Genomic DNA, 22,545 nt, shown 5'->3' with positions numbered 1-22,545 from the left:
ATTATAGTGTAGATCAATGAATATATTGAGCAGATGGGAGAAAATTTTGAAACATTGATGGCAAGCTACTTTGAAGATTTTAATAAATCAATGAAGGAAAGAATGAGGATACCAGTTTCTTTGGTTGAAAAACATTATAATGACATATGCTTTCTTGTTGATGCTAATTACACTTTTGTGTAAGCTTCCACACCAAGGGTTAGATGGTTAAGGCCACTTGGGTATGAAATTAATGTTGATGAAGCTTCAACAACCATCATAATACTCCTAATAGAAGAAATTGATAAAAGTGCAAAGATATTTGGCAACTATGAGATGGTAAAGTCAAAGATTACCATGGAGTTGAAAACTACCTCCACACTTAAGAAGAAAGATAAGCTAGTGAAGAAACTAAAGGCTGAATTCAAAGGTGCAGAAGAAGAAGAGGATGAAGAGGAAGAACAAGCACATGCACAAGAACCTCTTGCATTGACTCAAGGCATGGGAGAGGATAAGGAAGAGGAGGAAATAGAAGGTGCAGAGGGAGAAGAAGCCAAGGAAGCACCTACTCATGTCGAGCTAAAGAAGAGGAAGGCTAAAGCACAACCAGTGGCAAAGGCAAAGAAAATTGTCAAACCAAATCTAGCCAAGCCAATAGCTCCTACTACTAGAGCAAGCACACATCCTACAACTTCAGTTACTAGTGTACAACCTTCAATTCAAACAATAATAGATACATCTACTAAGGTTGATACACATGTTAAAATTGATATTATTGTGAAAAAGTAAGAAAAAGATATTGTAGGACAACAAAAAATAGGATAGATAGACTCATCTATACCTAAAGCATAGGAACAAGGTGTTATTCAAGTCATAGTGTTAGATCAATGCAAGCCTAAAGAACATGAGCAAAAACCTAAGGTAAAGGAACAAGAAGCCATCTAAGAATTGGTAACTTTACCAACATCTACCAATCCTTTTACATAGGTTCTTCAGAAGCCGAGCATAGAAGCCATACCATTGCAAATCTCAGTGCCAAGCCCTAGTTCATCAAAGGTTGATAAGGTAATTCCCTATGGAGACATAAGCCCTATTGAAGAAATTGTAATTCCAAAGTGTGACTATGACACAATGACATTGGAACAAATAGGCATATTACAACAGGCCTTAGAGAAGAAAAAGCCTCAAGAAATGGTCAGGAGAGAACATAGACAGAAGCAAGCTCTCCAAGATATTAAAGACATCTTTTTAGATGCATTTAGCCTACCAACTCCTGAAGAGACCAAGCCACTAATAGAACAATTGACTGATATAGTGGAAAAGGTCACAAATGAAGACCTTGATACTATTGCGGAACTTTTAGAATGGTGAATGAGAAGATATCAAGTGAAATAAAACTAACTCAAGTTGCATTGTCAACTAAAGTTGAAGAGGTGAAGAAGGTACTTGAGAATATATTCTCATTGTACACAAAGCTATGTGATCCTACACTCTTCACTCAAGAGACTAGGAGCCATATTTTGAGTCTAGAGAGAAACCTTAACATATCAAGTACTAAGCTACCTCAGAACCCAACTCAAAGTGAGAAGCATTTTAGAACATTGCTTTAAAAACAAAGTCAATTAGCTATATTGACAATAGATGAGGCTAGCACAAGAGCCAAATTGACATGTATACAAGCATCCCTTACCCCACACATGGAGATATTACACAAGGAACTAGGTTATTCTGAGACTCTATTAAAGAAAGACCCCAATCTTTCTACCTTAAATGGCCTAGTGCACCTTGCTGCCAAGCTTCCAATCCAAATCAAGTCATTGGATGTTGCATGTGACAACTGGGATGCAACCCTTAAAATCATAATGGAAGCCCGTAAATCATTTTTGGACAAACACACTATAAGTGTATAACCCATTTGACATATGTGTCAAAAAGGGGAGAAATAAACCATGGGAGAGAAATATAACATGGTGAAGATACAATAAATGGGGAGAATAAGGAGGAGATAGAAACATAGCAAGATAAAGTATGGGGGATTATGAACAAAGAGGGAGCGTATAGTAGAGTTATATCCTTGGGATGATATACATTTTTGGAGATTCATCTTTGAAGAAGAAAGCAACAAATAGACAGAGATATCAACTAATACAGAGCATATTGGATGAAAGAGTATCAGATACAACGCATTGAAGTCAGAGAGAAGCACATATTTTTAATACAAATTAGACACAGTAACTCAGGGGGAGTTATCAATTTTGAGGTATATAAGTCGTTGTAGAATTTTGAAAATTTGAAGTTTTGTTTATAAGCCGAGTCATGGATATATTATGCTCGAGAAATTAAGGATAATATTGTATATTTAAGTGTTTTTGACACTAATGTCAAAGGGGGAGATTTTTGATCTCAGATTGGTTTTGACAAGTGAGTGTCAACACACTTAAGCTATTTACTTAGTTCATGTTGAACTATTAATACATGTCGAGCACAACATGTAAATATTAGACCATGCCGAGTGACTCAAGTGCCAAGTAAATAGTGGATGTCGAGTAATGCAGGTGTCAAGTTAGAAGTAGAAATATAGTGCATGCCAAGAATCAATGACTTCATATGTCGAGTGACATAGTTTTGACATATTTGTTTGTAATGGCACAAACAACTATGTAAACCATTTTTGAGCTGACTTAAGGATAGATTTTGATCTTTTGGAGATAAGGATGAATCTATATTTGGATTACCTATGTAATTACATGCAGCCAATTAGAAAATGGGAAGGTTTAAGCGGAAAAATGGATGAATCTCAGCCATAGATTCATACCTAACCCTAAGTCACTAGAGTCTTATTAAGGAGGATGAAATGAAAGAGTATGATGGGTGAATGATCAAATTAGAAGAGCGAAGAAGAAAATTTGTAGATGTGACTTAGAAGTAAGAGTGAGTTGCAGAATCAGTTAGAGAAGAACAAAGGAATCTCATCCGTAGATTCATACCTAACCCTAAGTCACTAGAGTCTTCTTAAGGAGGGTGAAATGACAATGTATGATGGGTGAATGATCAAATTGGAAGAGTGAACAAGACAGTTTGTAGAGGTGACTTAGAAGTAAGAGTGAGTTGCAAAATTAGTTAGAGAAGAACATAGGATAGAAGGATACAACATTGATACATTAGATCATGAAGAATCAATTAGAGATTGTGTAGAGGTGATTTGTTATCAGGCAAGCAAGTGCCAACCATAGGATCTATGCTAAGACACTTTAACAAGTGATTTCAGTTAAATCTCTTAACAGAGTAGTTCTAGTAGGCTATATGAAATCCCTTAATAGGGTACTTACATAATTATAAGTTGAAGTTCTTTAACTAGGCACACTTCTAACAGGGTGTCGAAATCCTCTAACAAGGTGGGACTTAACAGTCTTTGTAAGCCTTTAACAAGGCAGGCCTTTCATAGGGCAAACCATGATTCATGGTCAAATCATTGTAACCTTCATTGGATACATTTTATTGTTGCAGTAGTGAAGATTTGTAGGTGTCATCCCCACCCCATTTTTACCTTCTCACTTGAAGGGTTTTTGGGTAATCATAATTGGTGTTATGTGTGCGTTTGATTACATGTTTACATGATTGATGCATACTCTTTACATGTTATTTTAATATATTAATGCATGTGATGAATGAATGGTAAAATTTTTATGGGTTCAATTTTAAACTCCTCATTCACTCCCTCTACCCCCCCGCCTCAGAAGTTTACTCTCTTCCCACTTGTAATTCCAACAGAGAAGTGATAGGGATTTGTTCTTTAGTGAGTGAATGTCCATGTGTACTCTTAATTTTTTCTACTACTTAAGAAGAAAACAAAAGGCCTTATCTTGTCCATGCAAGTAAGGATATCTTTTGATTGCTAGGAAATATGAAGTTATGAGGTCAAGAACTATTTAAAGAGTGCAATTCTTTGTTTGGGAGATTGAACAAAATACCATGAGATTTTTTGTCTTCTTTCTACTCTTTCATCTTGATGATTGATCAAAGAGTGTGTTCCCAAGCAAGACTAATTGATTCAAACTATTATTGCTTGTGAAGAAATATGTAGGTCTAGTCTTGTCCATTTTTAAAAAAATGACTTTCTATTGCTATAAAATTTCAAGTTACAAGGTTGATAACTATTTAGAGCACGATTCTTCCTTTGTTAGATTAGACGCAATATTATTAGACTATATTGTATTGCTTGATGGTCATCCTTTAACATCTTTTGAAAGACACAAGTTTTTGTAGATTTACTCCTTGAATATAGGAAAAAGTTGACATTTTCCTTATGCATTTCTTTGCTTATTTTAAATAATCTTTGTTCTATTACCATTGGTATTTAGATATACAACTTGAAAAATATTTCTTCCCCATGGAATAAAATACCATTGTGATTAATGAAGGGACTAAAACATTTACACTTTGATTATGTTACAATTAAACAACCATCACAACCACCCTATACATCTCAACCATCCATGCACATTAAAAAAAATCCTTTAATCTTGATTTCAATTATAAATCTTCACCATCCATATTTGTATAATATGTTGTGAGGGAATATATAAAGAGAGAAGACAAAGAAATGCTGTAATTACAAAATAAATTGAATAATTAATTTTACAACAAAATGAATCTTGCATAGAAAATTTAATTCTCATAATTGATTTATAACTAAAAATTCTAATACTTTAATTTTGAATAAATGAAATGCAAAAAGGACATGACATAAAATGCACTGAGAAATGCAATGGAACAAGTGTGACTAGCAAAATGCATTAAGTTTATACTTATATATATATATATATATATATATATATAGTTTCAATAGAGTTATTAACTTTTTATTATTTAACTTTACAATAATTTACAAGTTCATATATAAATATTAGTTTTATTATAATTATTAAATTTAATTCTTTTTTTCTATTGCTTATCAATTAGTAACAAGAGAGTTTTGGATTAGAACTATAGACTAAAAAATATCAGAACCTTGAGAGTTCCACTGTCCAACTTTAACTAGAACATAAAAAAATAATAGCACTAACCCACTGTCATATTGCAGTATATGTGCCAAGATACACTACTAAAAATTGAAACACTTAAAACATTAAAACAAATTAATTTGACTGATCTAGGATATGATCATCACAGTTAGTTGGTGTCTCATGGTCTATATCAGTATCATTAGAATCCGAGGACACCACATTGTGTCTAATGCCTTAATGAGAATTGTATCCCAATTCCATTTGTCGCTCTAGTTCCTCAGAATTTGGCTTCAACTATACAAACAAGTTCAACTATCATGTGAAATCCATGAGGATGACCTCAAATTCATCTTTAGCCTTCATAGTGACATAACCATACGCTATGTCTCTCTTATCAATTGTAGCATTTCCATCTTTTAGGATTTGTAGGAATTCACTCTCCTTAATTTTGATCACCATGGTAACCTACATGGAAACATCAAGATAAATGATTCTTCGAAGAGACTCGGTAAGATTCTTATCCTTACCTACAAGCACATCATTATTCTGAGCCTTCCAAATGATCTAGAATATAACCAAACAAATGATGGAGTAGAAAGTGTTAAAATATTTGCTTCTATTAAAATGTCCTAAAAATTATAACTTTGAAATCAACAATGAGTGTAAGACCAAAAATTTTCTATACTTCATAGGAAAATTGACATTAAAAAAAGACATACATTATTGATTCTAGGTGTCTACAAACTGTACAAAGATTAGACTCTCCTCAAGGTTTCTTAAAAGGCAACTTATGTAGTAGGAATCTCCATTAAAAAAAAAGTTATTTTTTGATTCCAAAGGTCTAACTGATACAAAGGTAAAATATTTGTTCGAGTCAGAATGTCGAGCATCAAGGTGCCACTTGGAATTAACATGGGATACAATATTTGTATTAAAGGTAAGTAGGTTGTAGATGTATTTGGATTTGATCAAGTAGAGAGGAGTAATGTCTAACCAAGTGAGCTAGAAGTAGCAAAGGTTTGGGGAAGCAATAACCACTAATAGATCCCAAATTGTTGAGAGAGGCTGAGAGGAGGTAATATGTTCTCTATTGGGATTTAGAAATTTTTAACTTTGCTTCAATACTATCCCATGGAATTAATTTTTTCCTACTGTAACACATCATGAAAGGTATTAATACCTTTCTTATACCACTTTTTTGCTAAACAAACTTAAAGTCATACCAGGGGTTTATTACCATGTTTGAGATTCCACTAAACTAAATTCTTACCACACATTATTCTATTACATTCAATTGGTCTAGTATTAAATTGAAATTGTTTGACAAATTTCCAACTCTTTCAAATGGTTTTGAAAAAAAATGAGCCCCTTACCACTGTATTGGCCTCCATTATAAGAATATCAATATATCAAAGATTAGTCCAAACCCTAGATTTGCTAGAATGAGAATTGGTTAAATTATTCCACTCAAAACTTTTCGAGGCTACTCCCTTATGGCTGCCTTTACAATCCATTTAACAACTATAGATATACATTGAGTTTTAAGATCTTTAAGACCAAGACCACCCCATATCTTCTCTCTGGTACACCATTCCAATGAAATTGCATGCATCTTTTTGTTTCCTCTACCATATGACGAGAGGAAGTCTTTGATATATTTTTGATTGAAGTTGACTTCAACTTCCACCTTGTCTCCTTAGAGAAGAGTTGAGACCATCTTGTAGAAATGAGGTGGGAACCCTAGTGCTTCCTACATAGCTAGGATGTATTTCCACTCAATTTTATCATATGCCTTCTCATAATCAATAAGAAATAACACATTATTTCCCAGATACTTTGGCCCAATCCATAGATTCCGACTAGCTTAGAAGGTCTCCACATTTCCTCATGGCAAGTGATACTTTTTCCTTGTTCCCTAATACAAAATATTTTATCTATCACTTCCTTCTTCTTGAGAGTATGAAAGAAATATTTTAATCCTCTGTCTGCCAAATTTAGCTAGTTGATTCTAGCCCTAACTTTGGCTCATTTGGTTTTAACATTATGTTGTTTTGTAAGGAAATCTCTGTAAAGCATCACCATGTCTATCAAATTTGGACTAGAGGGGAGTGATTGATTAACAATTTGAATTCCTTTAGGGCCTCTACTAATTTGTCTTATGTCCCCCTAACATATTTATCTCCTTTCTTGCCTACAACCTTGAACATCTTTTGCCATGGTTCAATAGTTTGGGTCCACCTACCTCCTTTAGATACATTGTGGGAAATCTGATCATTACACCAAGCAATGATTTTGACTATTGCTTGAACAACTTCATCTTAAGAAGAGGTGAGCTTAGGGAAAATCCTTTCTTCTCAATAGGCATATCTCCATGATCTAATATTAGATGGATGCAAGAGAACATAGAGTGACAGTTAAAGAGTGTAAAAGGAAAAACCTTTATACAACTATCATTAGGAGGAGGAGGAAATTAAGGAACTATCTGCTCATATAGAATATGTCCAATCTAGAATAGATCCTCCTATCTCCTCTCTAAAAGTTGGACCATATAAACCACACAACTTTGTAACCTTTTGTTTATGCTAGGGGATCAAATAAATTTAGTTTGCTCATCATTATGTTCCAATAAATTAGTTAATTACCTTTCCATTCAAATCTTAATCCTCCTATTTTGTCTTGAGCTATTTCTACCATGTTGAAGTCTCTTGCTATCTAATCCAGGGAATATTATCTATATTTGTTATCCACTTCCAAATGTTAATCCTCTCATTATGTTCATTGGGGTTAGAAATTGAGAAAGCCCCAAATTCATAATCTTCAACCTTAAATTTGACCTAGACAACACTACTGCAGGGCAAAAATGCTAATTTTGGAAAACCTTCCTATATTCTAGGCCTATTAGAATTAAGGTTCCACCTTTACCCCTTAGATGCTTAGTAGAATAGGCTATTGCATTCTTTCCAGATATATTTAAGAGCAATATCCAGTGCAAAGCCAACTACCTTCACCTCTTGGAGCATAAGTATATCTAGATTCTTATGTAGATTAAGAAGTCTCTTGAGCACATATTTCCTATCATAGGATTTTAGGCCTTTGACATTCCAAGATGCACAGTTCAATTTCATGAGTAACCCCTACTTGTTAGTCTCCATGGAGGTCTGAAAGCTTTTGAAGCACTAAGAAAGTTTGTTCCTCGAGGCTTTAGAGGGTTTAGGGTTGCCAGCAAGGAGAGGAGGCTTACCTCTCTTTCTCCTAATATTGATTGCATCAAAAAATTCCAAAGGGTCATTCTTATGAGGTTTACTAACCATTTTGTGCCTCTTTCTAGTATTAGAGGTGAAGACAAAAGCTTCGACATCTTCTTTTGTAGGACCACCTTGATCTCTACCAACTTATCACTCCTCCAACTCAAGATCCTTTATCTAACCAACCTTCAATACTACCATATCCTTGGGTTGAATAGGTTTCTCTGCACTCCTCTCCATTCTAGGCAAATAATCCCATTGATCGGGTGGGGAAGGGAGGGGGTGGGGTAAAACAACAACCAATGAGAACTCATTGAGTTTATCACTTAGGTCCACTGAAGAGATGAACAAGTCTCCCTTGTTTCATTACCTTGATTAGAAGTTACTAAATCAATTAGGGGAGTTGAATGCAAAGAAAGATTTTTGGGGCTGCCAATCCTATCTAAGGATATATCTAGGGTTGCAGGCTGAGCAAAATAAACACCTTGACTTGGAGGGATGAAAAAATATACCTTCCACTTGGGTTGAGGGTTTGCCTTGGCTTTTTCTGCTTTTTCTCTAATTCTCTCTAGGGAAATCTATTGAACATTCTATGTTGTATGCTTCGGCTTGGGATTTTTATCACCTAGTCTAAAATCAAGGCCAATAGCATTGGGAAGATCCAACAAAGCTTCTAGGACTTCCAAATTCAAGAGAGGCAGATCTAAGTATTTTTTGAATTGGTTTTTCAACTTATCCAAAGTAGCACTAATGGTTGAAGATTCTTGCATCCAAGCAGGGAATGAGGAGCTTATTCCTTGTGAGGTTTGTGGTAGAGTGGGAGTAGGGATTTTGTTATTTCTGTTCACAAGCGAAGAAACTTTATTCTTATCACTAAGAATAGGGGGAGGCTTCAAAGGTTGGGGGAGGGGGGGGGGGGGAGCGTGTTTCTTGAGAATAGGGCAATCCTTCTTTTTGTGGCCTTCCTTCCTGCATAAGTAGCATTCATTAATTCCTCACAAAAAAAGAAACAAGACAGTTGATGGGAGATCCACTGAGGTCAAAATGCAGGGATTCCATGACATCCATAGCAAGTTCGAGGGAAATGAGGACCCTAACATCAATATTGGGGATTAAAACATTGGATTGATCAACCTTTAAAAACTTACTCATTGGTTTGAGAGCACGAGGAAGTAAATTCAATAGAATTGGAGGGACGTTGCCAATTATCAGCCACCTAGGTCTTAAATATAATGCCAAGACTTCATTATGAGTAACTTCGAGCAACCATGGTGATGCAAGAGCATCTAGAGGTATAAGGGCAATCTTGTGTCACCCAAAAAAATGTACTTAGACTTAGTTTTTGTTTCATGTGTTTTCATTTCTGGATACCCATTTGGGTCAAATAAAGGTTCCAACTCTCACAGTTCCACTATCAGTGTTATAGGATAGAGTATTTGAACACCTTGGGATACGTGTAAATGTAAAAAAAAAGGAGTATGTAATTGAGCCATCATTTTGGTGAACTAGGAGGTGTAAATTGGCCAGATGAATGTAATTGCAATCTAGAGCATTCCAGAAAAAGAATCAGGTCAAAGGGCCCCACGGTTTGAAAGTTATCACAATTTTTCAGTTTTTGGAGACCTCCTAAGAATGCTTCAAAGTCAGGTTAGGGGCATTAAATGACCTCGAAAAGGGCCAAAAAATGGGGGATGAGTGAAGCTGGTCTATAGGGCTATAGAGCACTTTGAGAGCTTTTCGAAAATGTAAACGATTCGTCAATCGGAGCTACAGTTCAAAGGTTATGCCTCCCGGAAGTTCGGTTACCATTTTTGGATTCTTCTGGATTTGCACCAACTTCTAATGCGGCTTTTGGAGCCTTCTACTTGGTTAGTGGATGCCTACTAGCACTTTCTAGAATGTACTCCTAGTCCTTAACCCTCCGGGGTCTATTTAAGGACATTTTTGGCATTGTAAAAGGTAGTTCGGAGTGGAGTTTGAGAGGAGGTACCAAAAGGAGAAATTATCTCCAGTTTTGTGCTATTGTAAGCCCTTAGGGCATGTTTTGAAGTCTATTATCTCTGTACTGAATGTACGAGCTTATTTTCACAGTTAATACAATTTCCCTTTTCCCGTTGTGTCCATTCTATGCTTGGGTTGTGTCCCCATCAGATGTAATGACTCTAAATTTGCGTGGAGATTGACTCTCAATAATTATCTGTCGACAATGACTTATTGGGATTTGGGATAACAAAAGAACATGACAAATAACCCCTTTTGAAGCATTCTGCAATAGGAAAATTGAAACCCCATTTTCTGCTCCCATATTTTTTGAAACCACTTACTGAGAAAATTTCTAGAGGAAATTTAGAGACATCTAACACAACATAAAAAATAACACAATTCTTAAGCCTTACCTTCTCCCATTCCATTGTAATAGACATTTGTGGATTCAGTTGAATGACAAGCTTGGGAGGGGAAGGAACCTTACCTCCATCTCCTTCACTAACGATAATTTTGTGGGCAATGCCCCAAGATGAACTAGGCTCCTTCTGACAAGGTCCTTTCGTTTTGAACTGCTTGTTTCAAGGATATTGGTCTAGCATGGGTTCATTATTTTTCTCCATTGTTGGCCTACACTTGGGTGCCCTCGATTTCAGACACAACTGCTTTCCTAACCGGAGCAATTGCTTTAGGATCCATAATCTCAATGTGAAGAATTCATTTACCACTATTTTTGGCAAGGCCACCACTAATGCCTTGTTTATCACCTTCTATGAACCTAGGGGATTTAGATGCCATTGAAGACACACTGTCTAATTAAGCACGAGAAGGATAGTGTCTGTACAAATTTCTACCCTAGTTGTAGAGTACCCATTCACTAAATTCATCATTTTTTAATTAAATTTAATTCTGTCATTATTTCTAATAATAATATAAGACAAGTAAAAGTACAATTAATGTAATTAATAATATTTACTTAAATAAATTAAAAAAATATAATTATTTATTTTATATTTGCAGTTTCTTATTGCTAAAATTAAAATAATAAATATTGTAATAATAATAGTCTCTTAAAATATATTACAAATTTATTCTTATTTTTAGATTTAAATTTTTATTTTTTCATCAACACAATTGTATAAATTAATAAGTTTGAATTATATATAATAAAATATATTTTGAAATAGTAAATAAATTATTTACATATTATTTTAAAAAAGACAATTAATATTTACCTTAAAATATAAAATAAAAGATATCAAAATGATCCCAAAAAAAGTCATAAAAAGAATTCACTTTTACTCATTCCAAAGAAGGCCCGGTGACAACCGAAAGTTGAGAATAATCCAATGCAAAGGAAACAAAGTAATGTCGCATTTTCTTAATTTGCTACCGACATTACTTTCTCTTTGATATTACTTTGATTATTAAAAAAGTTGAAAAGGAATCCTATGCAAAGAGCCTCGGTGAAGCTATCCCAGTGCGTCGGATAAGTTCATTCTCTGTTTTCACATTGACAGAGCATTTATATATACGAACACCTACCAATTTGCAGCCCAACAGCAGGAAAGAGCTCATAAATCCGCTCTTTGCTGGATTCAATCGATCCACAAATCTTTTGGTGACCAAATCCAAACCCTTGTCTTCCTGGCCAAATCCAACCATATCAGAGTTTTGTTGGTTCCTCTTTTTCTTTAAAGGAAGGGAAGAAGGAACTTCTATGGAAATGGCTCATTCAAGTAGCAAGGAGAGTCATAGACTTTTTTGTGCTCTCTGTAAATTTGGCTGTTTACTGTGGAACAAAGAAGACCACTGTTAGAATCTGAAAAGATTAATAACCCAGAAAACTAGTGCAAAGAGTAAATATCTAAACTATGAATGCAAATGATACAAAATCAAAATAGCATCATAGAGTTAGTCTCCAAGAGAGTAATGCAAATGCTGGAAGCAAAATAACATTAAGAGGATGCAAAAACAAGATATGCAAATACAAGCCAGGTAGCATGCTTATATAGGCTAGGAAGAGGGAGGAGGTGGCAACACCAACCAATGAGGAGCAACCATCTATCGGACTAAAGATAGCAAAGTATCTTTCCAAGATAGCTAATGGATGCTCACATGTAGGAAGATAACACCTCACAACCATTCACCTAATAAGACATGCTTTATTAACCTAAGCGAGATTATTAAAAGTGTAGGAAAAACCTAGCAAAATAGGAAAAATAAAAAACTACACTAACACCCCCCCATAAGTGAAGCTTAGGTGGATGTAGAAATGGGTCCCGGCAAGTCAAGCCTGATGAGGTACCCATGTACATAAAATTCCCCCAAAAGAGAGAGAAAAGAGACTCCCCAAAGAAAATTAGGACTCCAAGTGAGAGGAAGAGGCCCCCCCAAAAGATGTAGCATCCTGCACCTCCAGCAAAGCTTGCAAATTTTGTCCGGTAGATCCACTTACATCGAACAATTTTTCTTCCCTTAGAAAAAAAGACAAGATCCCAAGTGTGGTTCCTCATCAAGGAACTATACTCTTCCTGCATAGCTGTATCCCACTCAAAAATACTAGAAGCCTCATGAAAGGACTGTGGATTTGAGGCAGTAGCAATGAAGATATGTAGAGCATCCTGGAATTGTGAACGAGTTTGCTTGGTGTCTGATGGATCCCCAACCCAATCACCTGCAAACTGCAAGGTCTGTCTAGCCCAAAGTGGACCAGAAGATGGAGAATCTAGAGGAGAATCATCAATCTGTGAATGATGACTAGGAGAGGAAGGAGGTGAGTCCTCTGAATCACTCTCTGCATCAAAAGTGGAGGTAGAAGACTGCTCAAGTGAATCTGACCCATTAGAAGATCTATCATGTATTCCAAGTGACTCCAATGTCAAAGTAGAAGGCAACCCTGTGACCATGCTCTGCTGGTTAAGCTGATGCAAGTAGTGGAAGTTAAGATGGCCAAATTGCTCATGCCATAATCTGCTCACATCATTAGAGTGAGTGATAAAAATAGTCAAAGGAGGATCAGGAACAAGGTGAGAAAACATATAGAGTCTTGACTGATGATCTGCTCTCCCAACTACAATTGTAGAATCATTGTGCAACTCACGTATCTCCACTGAATCAGGAGTGAACTCAACCCACTTGCCTAAACCTGTGTGAGTGATCTGGTGTACCGATAGGAGATTAGTTGACAATGAGGGTACATAAGGAACATCATGGAATGTGCCATCCCCCACATCAACAGACCCTCTCCCACACACCTCAATAGGAGTGTTGTCACCCATCAACATAGAAGGCATAGTACATTGCTCCAAGGATGCAATTTCTTCCTTAGATGAAGCCATGTGGTGTGAAGCACCCGAATTAAGAACCCAAGTGGATGGTGAGGAAGCAACTGCAAAAAGGGCCTTGCCCTTTCCTTTCCCCTTGTTGTTTTCTTTTTCTTCGTTAGACCCTTCATTAGAACTTTGTTTGATAGACTCAGGAACACTGATATTATTCTTCTCAAGAATGTATGTCAAGTGATCAAGTTGTTTCTGCAAACATTTATGTTCATCATGACCAGGTCTTTTACAATAAGCACATTTGACCTTTTCTTTCTTAGGTTTATCGCCCTTGGAAGATGGTGTATCAATAGTTGCTTTTGAAGAAACTGGCATCTGATCCTTCTTCTCCTCGCTATTCTTTTGTTTCTTGTCCTTACTATTGTTGTTACTACTTTGTCCTTGTTGTTCTTTTGTGCCTTGGTTGGCAGCCAAGGCATGTGACTTAGAGGACTTAAGAATGCCCATCTGGATTAGCTTGTCCTGTTCTCGAGTGAGATTGATAGCAAAATCATCTAAAGATGGCATGGTGAATTGAGTACCAAGTGCACCCTTAGTAGCATAGAAGGTAGAGACAAACACAGAATATTCTGAACTTAGCTTAGAGAGAATACTAAGAATCAGTTGTTCATCTTTCTTTTCAATTCCACATTGTTTTAACTGTAGCCTTAGTGATTTCAATTTGGTGAAGAAATCTTGGATTGTGTTGAAATTGCCTGGACTCAAACTAATTAATTCATTTTCCAACATATGACCCCTCATTGAATCTTGTGTGCCAAATAGTGTCTCTAGCTTTGTCCATACTTCATTTGGTGTATCCAAAGACTCAATGTGAAATAGCAAGTCAGGAGAAACAGACAAACACAATGTTCCATATGCCTCATCACATTTGTTAAACCACTTAGGCTTGTCTTCATCTTTAGTAGGTTCAGTTTCAAGTCCCATAGTTATCCTATTTAATCCAGCTTTCTTTAAGTGAATTATCATGCGTGATTTCCACTCAAAGTAATTGTATGGAGTTAGGATGGGCATATTTGTTTGATCCATGATGAAGAAATGCAGAGAAGAAATGTTAAAAAGAAGAGAACCCAGCCACGACAATGCCCCCCCCCTCTTTACTCAATCAAAGAACCCCCCCTCAAAGAAATATGATTTGGCACTTTATTTTAGTGCATTTACAACTACCACTAGAAAGAATTACTTAGTGGTCTTGATTTCAATGCATTACAAACCCTCATGAAGAGCATATGCTAGAAGTGAAACTTGGGCACAATAATCAAGGAAACAAATAGCACCAATGTGATCTACTCGAAAAATCATGCACTTTCAAAAAAAGAATCACCTCGATACGAGGTCGTATGAGAAAGTTATGATCCTCCGAAGTTTCCAAAACGAGAACTGTGCACAGTCACGGCTAAGAATCTGCAATTTCTGAAGAATTTATGCATGAAAATAAAAAAAAACTCCACTAGTGGATAGAGCACAAAAAAATAGCCAAGTTCATAACAAGAATCATCAAAATCGGAGTCCGTATGAGCAAGAACGAGACATTTGAAAACTGCATTCAAATCTGTGGCTGCCAACGGAGAGGGGTATGGCTGTAGCTTTGCATGCTCGATTTTGAAAAATATACAACTTGCATGCAAAATCTAGAAGATACCCAGATGGTTTTTCGGGGCTGCGAACAAAACTCAGAAAGCGTTTTTCTTGCTGATGAACAGAAGATGTTGTTGTAGTGTAAATCAGACGCTTTTAACAGTAAAAAACGGCTCCAAAAATCAGAAAACGACCCCAGCAACCAAAATATGACATGCAAATTCTGGATCAGCTTCTTAAGTCCATCAATGGCATGCTGGAACCTGCAAAACTGATTGAAAACTCCAAATATGCAAGTTGGTTGTCAAATTTGAGATTGAAACCCCAGAGAAAAACTGTTTTTGTCAAAACTTTTCTGATTCTCAGGATCATCCAAAGATGCAAGAGAAGAGCAGACTTCCTTTTTCAAAAAATTACAATAAAGTTTATTTCCCCCCCCCGAATCTCTCAAATAAGGAAACTAAAATCTACTCTTGCACATAGAAAAGCTCTGATACCATGTTAGAATCTGAAAAGATTAATAACCCAGAAAACTAGTGCAAAGAGTAAATATCTAAACTATGAATGCAAATGATACAAAATCAAAATAGCATCATAGAGTTAGTCTCCAAGAGAGTAATGCAAATGCTGGAAGCAAAATAGCATTAAGAGGATGCAAAAACAAGATATGCAAATACAAGCCAGGTAGCATGCTTATATAGGCTAGGAAGAGGGAGGAGGTGGCAACACCAACCAATGAGGAGCAACCATCTATCGGACTAAAGATAGCAAAGTATCTTCCCAAGATAGCTAATGGATGCTCACATGTAGGAAGATGACACCCCACAACCATTCACCTAATAAGACATGCTTTATTAACCTAAGCGAGATTATTAAAAGTGTAGGAAAAACCTAGCAAAATAGGAAAAATAAAAAACTACACTAACAACCACCAATGGCTGTGAGATCTTTCTGTGAACTACCCAAATGTTCAAATCACATGAAGGAAGATACCATGGTATTCTCTTCACTCTGGTACTACATTCCATTATGTTGTTTTGTTTATGATTAGGTTAAATTAGTGTGTGGATTTTGCATAACAAAATTCTTCATGTTTGTTTGATTTAAGATCTTGGCTGTTTTAACGTTATTGTGTCTAAGCAAAAATTGTGAACGGTTTGCTTAATGGTTTGGTTTGGATGCATGCATCGGTCAGGTGATGACTGACCCAAGTGAGCCCAATTTGCGAGAGTGGATCCACTGGTATGCATCATCAACCCATTGGTCGTAAGAATTAATGGCCTCTAGCATCAGTTGAGTCAATTTTTAAAATGAATTGCTCTGCAGGACCTAATTTTAAGTGCATATGCTTGCATTTAGGCCAAATTAGTCTTTTGAACCTGCTATATGAATACACTTTTAAGATCATTGTTGTAGCTCTAAAACAAAATTGTAAAGCAGGCTAATTTTGCTTATACAATGTTTTGAAGCATTCTCTGTTAACATGATATACATGTAGAACGTTTTTAGAGTCGAAACGAATTTGAAAAGCAGGCTAATTTTACTCGCTGGTTTATATAACTTTTGAAGCATTCTTTCTCTTAAGATTATATACATTTCAAAGTTTTATAGAGTTTAATTAATCTTTCCAGGTTTTCCGCTTTTGAGATTTGGTGGGTTTTTGTGTTTTGGGATGGAAAGTAAAATTTTCACATCCCATCTCAAGGTTTTGTCTAAATAATTATTGTTTTCTAAATGTTGTAACTGCAAATATCTTTTCAATTCTGTCTTAAAAGTAGCGTTGGCCTACATTATGGCACAAGAATTTTCATGAAAGTCTGATTGGAAGTTCTTTTGTCGGGCACCCATATGTTCTGGAGTCCTTTTAGGCCAGGACTTGCCGTCTATTCCAGAGTCTTCTAGGCTGGGATTATCTGCTTTCAGTGTTTTGGATGACGCTGGTTGTTCTATCTAGAATGTTTTTAAAATTTTCTGAGGATGTGTTTGTTATCTAGAGAGTCATTTGGTGAGACTATTTGATCTACTTTTCTTTAGTAGATGAACATATGCAGCCCGACAATGGCCAATTAGCTCGCAGTGTGCCTTTCCCAACAAAATTACATCTATGTTCTCACATGTTCTAGATCCTTTTTAGCAACTGCCCATGTAGTTTGCTTCAAGATTGTTCAGATCTTTTGAAGGCAGTCTACTTTTGGGGAATAATTTAAAGTTTCTTTTGAAAAATACTTGTTGAGAGAACAAAAAGTTTGGGATAATGTTGAGATAAAGCCATTTGTTCTTTGATGTAACTACATGCGTCAAAAGTGTGTCACGCTTTGGATTCTGTGTGATCTCCAGAGCTTTTTAAGTTATCAATATAAACTGGTCAAGTATTCTAATTAGGGTTTGAAAAATGTTTCTTAATTTAGCAGTTAGGCAACTGATTAAGTTAATCGTAATGTTGTTGCAGGCTGGTGACTGATATCCTTGGAGGCCCAGTCCCTGAACATTTCATTTTGTTGCCACTTCTAAATGGGAATTCTTATTATGGCATAGTAAATGGTTTATTATAGTTTCTCAAACTGTTGGTGTAAAACTCAACAATGTTGGAATAAGCCTGCACACTTGTTTCTTTGTTTGGAGGAACAGTCCTAAATTTACACCTTTGAATGATTTTTCTTCCGAGACTAATAAATTGATAGGGAAGAAAGGAAAGAAAGGAGAACATTTATCATATGATAATCACTTGATAATGTGGTCTTTAAATATTAAACAATCAAATACTTTGGTTAAATCCATCACATCACTTATAAATGCGCCTTTATGACCTTTGAGAAACACAATTTGGCTATCCTGTATTTTTTAAGTTGAGGAGGAAGGTCTTATATTGGTTCACCATAATAATATGCTATTTCACCATCAACGAATAGGTTGTCTTTTATTTCACTCTAAAGAAATTTCTGTGCTAAGTAGTGTATTTCAATTACTGTTTTAGTGGATACTTGTTTGCTTCCTTCATCATAAGGATTGGCCACACTTGAAGAAGATAAAGTTGGAGTGGGAAGCCAAGTATTCGCTGAAATGGTAATCAAAATACACTAATTAGGGCAAAAGTTCCATTTAGAATGAAAAAGAATGACACAAACTGTTTGTTGGTGGTAAAATGACACATAACTTTACTAATCTAATATGACTCTCTGTTCGGCTTGAAAACAGAGGGTATTCAAACTGTGTTTTTCAAGGGTCAAAAAGGTGCATTTATAGCTATCATGATGAATTTATTTGAAATATTAGATTATCTGATACTTATAAACCATATTATTAAGTTATTATCATATGGTAGCCTTTCTCTTTTCTTTCCTATCAATATGTCATAGAAACTATTGAAATGTGTATATTTAATAGGACTGTTCCCCAAACAAAAAAACTAGTATACTAACTTATTCCAACATTGTTGAACTTACATCAGCAGTGTCAGAATTTTGCATATCATTGAGGGTTTGGATTTATACCAAGGTGAATCCCACTTCAGCAGGGCAATTCGTACTGTGTGATCACCTTCCGCATGTGAGGAGGTTTGTTATATATGCTTCATTATTTTGTGAGAGTGCTTTCATGTACATACTGCTTCCTCAGCTGATATCGTAGAGTATTTTCTGTTCATACTGCTTTTAGTGTTTTATTGCCTAGTTGTTTTGAAACAGGGCACTTTATTCCTCAGCTGGCAGATTGTTAGGGCTAACAGAAAATGGGGAGGTCTTCGAATTGAAGGGTATGGCTGTATGTATTATTCTATGTTGAATGAAAGGTTAATGTTCTAAAAGAGGTTAGATAGGGCCCGCCACATGCAGAAACCAAAATTATTGGAATTCTTCTTTCCAAGTGAGCATTTAAGATCACATGTTTTTGTTTTGTTCACATTTTATCTCTTTTTCACTCATTGAAGAAATTTGGTATGTTCGCTTGCCATACCTAGCATATGAAAAGTGTGATCTTCCAACAGAGACAGACTTCTGAGTCCATCAATTCTTGTTTGAGCCTCTGATCCTAGGACGCTTTAATTCTATATCTGTATAGATGGCATCTGAAGCACCCTATTTTTTGCCTGTTCTCATGACATTGTAGTGAAGTCGTGGCAGGGGCCCAGGAAGATATAACTCCACTCACTCAATCAGCTAGGTTATTCAACCACTAACACACTTGTGCAATTGCCATGAACCTCCTCTATGACATTTGTGTTTCAATATCCTGTATCTAATCATGTAGGAACAAGTTCTTCTACTGTAACTCAGATGTTAGTATGATGTTGAATACAAACCAAGTCTCTAAAACTTTCCAGCAAGGAATATGAACCAGGACCTAGTTAAACAAAAGCAAACCCAAAAAACAGAATTCTACTTCTAATCTGAATTAGGTGTTAAAAATGGTTATTACAGATACCAAAAGGGCAGAAGACTATAAAAAACTCATTAGAGTCCTTCATTAGATGCCTCAATAAAAAAAACTTTTGGGAAAAATATCACCATTTTTATGATCTGCTAGGTTACTGTAAGCTCAGTGTGATGGGATAATGTGCAAACAGGCAACCCACTACTGGTCGCACATTCTTATATCTGATTTCAACTACAAAATGATGATTAAAGACTGCACCATTGCTCACTATACATATGAATTCTACAGTGACAGGGTTTCCAATATATTCTAGCAGATTTACAGTTTTACAATCATTGACGTGGAAATCAGCCAAACATCAATAGCCACTATGTGACTCTCGACATCTGTGTCTCCTCTGTTGTCATGCAGTCTAAATTTCTCAGAGCTAATGTTTTTTGTTGCTTTCATTAATTTCACGAAAAAGCTATATACACTATCACCAAGATTTCACTAAATTAATGAAGCATTTGCTAGCAGGGTAACAGGGCTAGAATATAAATCAAAGGAGTAGAGCCAGATATTTGTGTTCAAGATGAAGCTACAATATATCTGAATAGGCCAGAAGTACAAAAGGCACTGCATGTTTACCTCACTGGAGGGATCAGCACATGGAGGACTTGCTGCAAGCAAATCTAATTTCCTGTCAATAGTTACATAATATATAAAGGGAACTTTTTAAAAAAAAATCTTGTAACTTCTCATGGGGTCTAGTGGAATTGAAATTGTTACATAATGGTAGTACAGATGAGGGCTTTGCAGTTTAATAGTTTTGGGTAGAAAATTCTGTTGAAATTTATTTGAATCAATATGACAGATCATATCCAGGTACATAATTATGTTACGCTGTGAAAATATAAACTGTTCACAACCAGAGATCTCACAATATAGCCTGATTTTGATTCACAGCATGCTCAAATACGATCATCTCAATCTAGAGATACCCTACACAGATTTGCTGGGTAAGCTTGTAAATTCTGTTGCAAGAGTTTTTATTAGCTGATAGACTTTTACATTGCAGATTCAGCCACTGGAAGTGTCTTATGCCAACAGAATTCTTATGTTGGATTTTTTGACGTTGAGTTTTGCCAGCCCCTATACTTCACTTAGCTGAAACATTCATTCCTTCATCTGACATAGGTGGGGTTCCTTGCCTGTACTTTAATGCGAAGGATGATTAATTCATTTTTACAGCTGAGTGTCCTTAAATTAAAAACTAACAAATATTTGTCTTCATTTTTAGGTGGTTTATCTGAACGATGACTGTCTTTTTCCCACTGCCATTTCAGGCTTCCTTAAATGGTACAGATGAGATAGGGATGAGCCAGAAAAAATGCCCTGGGCATACATATCAGGTTCAAGAACCTGACTGTTCCAGATTGCCACGACATACACATGATGGGCAGCTCAAGTGGGCAGATGCTGTGGTGATGACATGTTGCTATGGTACATTGGAAATCACACATCTGTTGACTATGGTACATTGGAAATCACATCACATCTGTTGACTATAAAACTGTTGGGTTTTCTGCCCAAAAGTAATCCAGTGGTTCAGAAAGTTCCACACCTGATTCAAAGTCGCCAATCAGGAGTGGCTCAAAACCTTTTCCAAAGTTTATGTTAATCTTGGGTGTAATTATTGGTTGCCTTAATGCTGTGTTGAGTAAGACAACATTCATAGTATTTTTGAACTTGGGTCATACTACACGTTTGTCAGACACAGCACCTGTGAACTTATGGGCCATCTTATTGGGGTGGTGGATTATAGCTAAATGACACTATCGAGAAAATGCCTTGTTACGGTTAACCACAATCCCTGGGATTTAAGTTCTCATGATTTGAACTTTTGTGTTTACATTCCTTTAAGTTTTAGCTGTGTGTCTTTTGGAAGCTTCGGATTCAAAATTTAATGCTTATCTGCTCGGTAATGTATTTACCTTTTTTTAAAATATGAACTGTTATAGATCAGGGTATTTTTTGGGTTGGATGATTCTTGCCAACTGTGAGGCCTAACTCCTTCCCTCACACCCACAGTCATGGGAATCTATGCCTGTTGAGGTTTGAACACAGTCCCAACCACTATACTGCAACCCTGCCTTTTAACATATAAAAGGCTGCATCTTGTTATATTTTTCATAATCTTGATCATGGTATAGTTACTTTTCAGCTTTAAGATTCATCACAAGCCAATTCCTCAGCCACATCAATCAAACCACATTCACTGAGATTACTTAATAAGAAGAGTATAGAATTTGCATACATATATGCTTGCATTTTTAAAAATCGCCGAGTCCGAGTTTGTACGCCTCTTACTGACACCTAAAACTTGCCAAGTGCTTGCCAAGAACTTGGTCAGTTTTTGTTGAAAACTCGGTCGCAATTTTAGAACACACTTAAATGCAAGAAATGGTTCAAAATATTTTTCGCTTCTCATTTCTTCACTTGTATTTTGCTGAGGGGGAAAATGGTCTTCCAAATAGTTGCAAACTAATTTCCATTGTTTTGAAGCATATTTGAGGCGGATTTGAGGCGAAATTTGAAGAGGATTTGAGGTGGTTTTTGAAAAGGATGACATCAGTGATATGGAGAGGCAAGCTACGGAGGAGGGGGGGTGGATTTTAGTTCACACTGGATGACATTGAGTGAATGATTGCTAGTGCCAAGAGAAGCTAGAGGTAGAGCTACATCCAGGATGGAGGACGAGCCATGGATTGAGTTAGACATATTGAGCAAGGAGGCACAATTATGCTCAATATAGATTTCTAGGGTTGGATCCTCTAGTTCTATCTCGCCCTTAGTTTTTACTAGATTTGAGAAGAGGAGGATGTAATTGTAATGATATATCTACTTTTAGTTTTACATAAATTATTTACTATTTTCTTTCACCCATTAGCCTTCCTCATGAGAGTCAATTAAACTTTTCAACCTTCAACTTACCCTCGTCTGCCATTTCTCCCACTCAACTATGAAACTCCACCTCAACCACGAGACTTTCTAGTAGAGGAT

At 36.1% G+C, this 22,545-nt stretch overlaps 1 protein-coding gene across 6 annotated transcripts; it reads left to right on the top strand.

The window, feature by feature from the left end:
• Positions 1-11,598: 11,598 nt before the first annotated feature.
• LOC149539726 (protein MOTHER of FT and TFL1-like) lies at positions 11,599-21,429 on the top strand. 6 transcript variants are annotated; one of them, XM_089800926.1, is made up of 6 exons: positions 11,599-12,026; positions 16,062-16,126; positions 16,325-16,371; positions 17,579-18,683; positions 18,813-20,679; positions 20,783-21,429. In XM_089800926.1, the coding sequence occupies exons 2-4, from the start codon at positions 16,064-16,066 to the stop codon at positions 17,679-17,681; spliced, it is 213 nt and encodes a 70-aa protein (XP_089657052.1). In that variant the 5' UTR covers positions 11,599-12,026; positions 16,062-16,063; the 3' UTR covers positions 17,682-18,683; positions 18,813-20,679; positions 20,783-21,429. The 6 variants fall into 6 exon arrangements, 4 of the variants coding, with proteins under 4 accessions (XP_089657052.1, XP_089657051.1, XP_089657053.1 ...); XM_089800925.1 differs by having other exon boundaries at positions 17,579-20,679; XM_089800927.1 differs by lacking the exon at positions 11,599-12,026 and having other exon boundaries at positions 16,057-16,126; positions 17,579-20,501; positions 20,632-20,679; positions 20,829-21,429.
• The last annotated feature ends 1,116 nt before the right edge of the window (positions 21,430-22,545 follow it).

This window comes from Cupressus sempervirens, chromosome 9 (assembly GCF_028749045.1).
Source record: "Cupressus sempervirens isolate cs-2001-9-10 chromosome 9, ASM2874904v1, whole genome shotgun sequence".
Taxonomy (NCBI): domain Eukaryota; kingdom Viridiplantae; phylum Streptophyta; class Pinopsida; order Cupressales; family Cupressaceae; genus Cupressus; species Cupressus sempervirens.
This window is presented reverse-complemented; position numbering and strand designations above follow the sequence as displayed.

Coding starts and splice junctions, on each gene's coding strand:
- LOC149539726 (XM_089800926.1), top strand. CDS start 16,064: ATGGCTGTGAGATCTTTCTGTGAACTACCCAAATGTTCAAATCACATG. Junction 16,127..16,324: donor ACATGAAGGAAGATACCATG/GTATTCTCTTCA, acceptor TGCATCGGTCAG/GTGATGACTGACCCAAGTGA. Junction 16,372..17,578: donor TTGCGAGAGTGGATCCACTG/GTATGCATCATC, acceptor ATGTTGTTGCAG/GCTGGTGACTGATATCCTTG.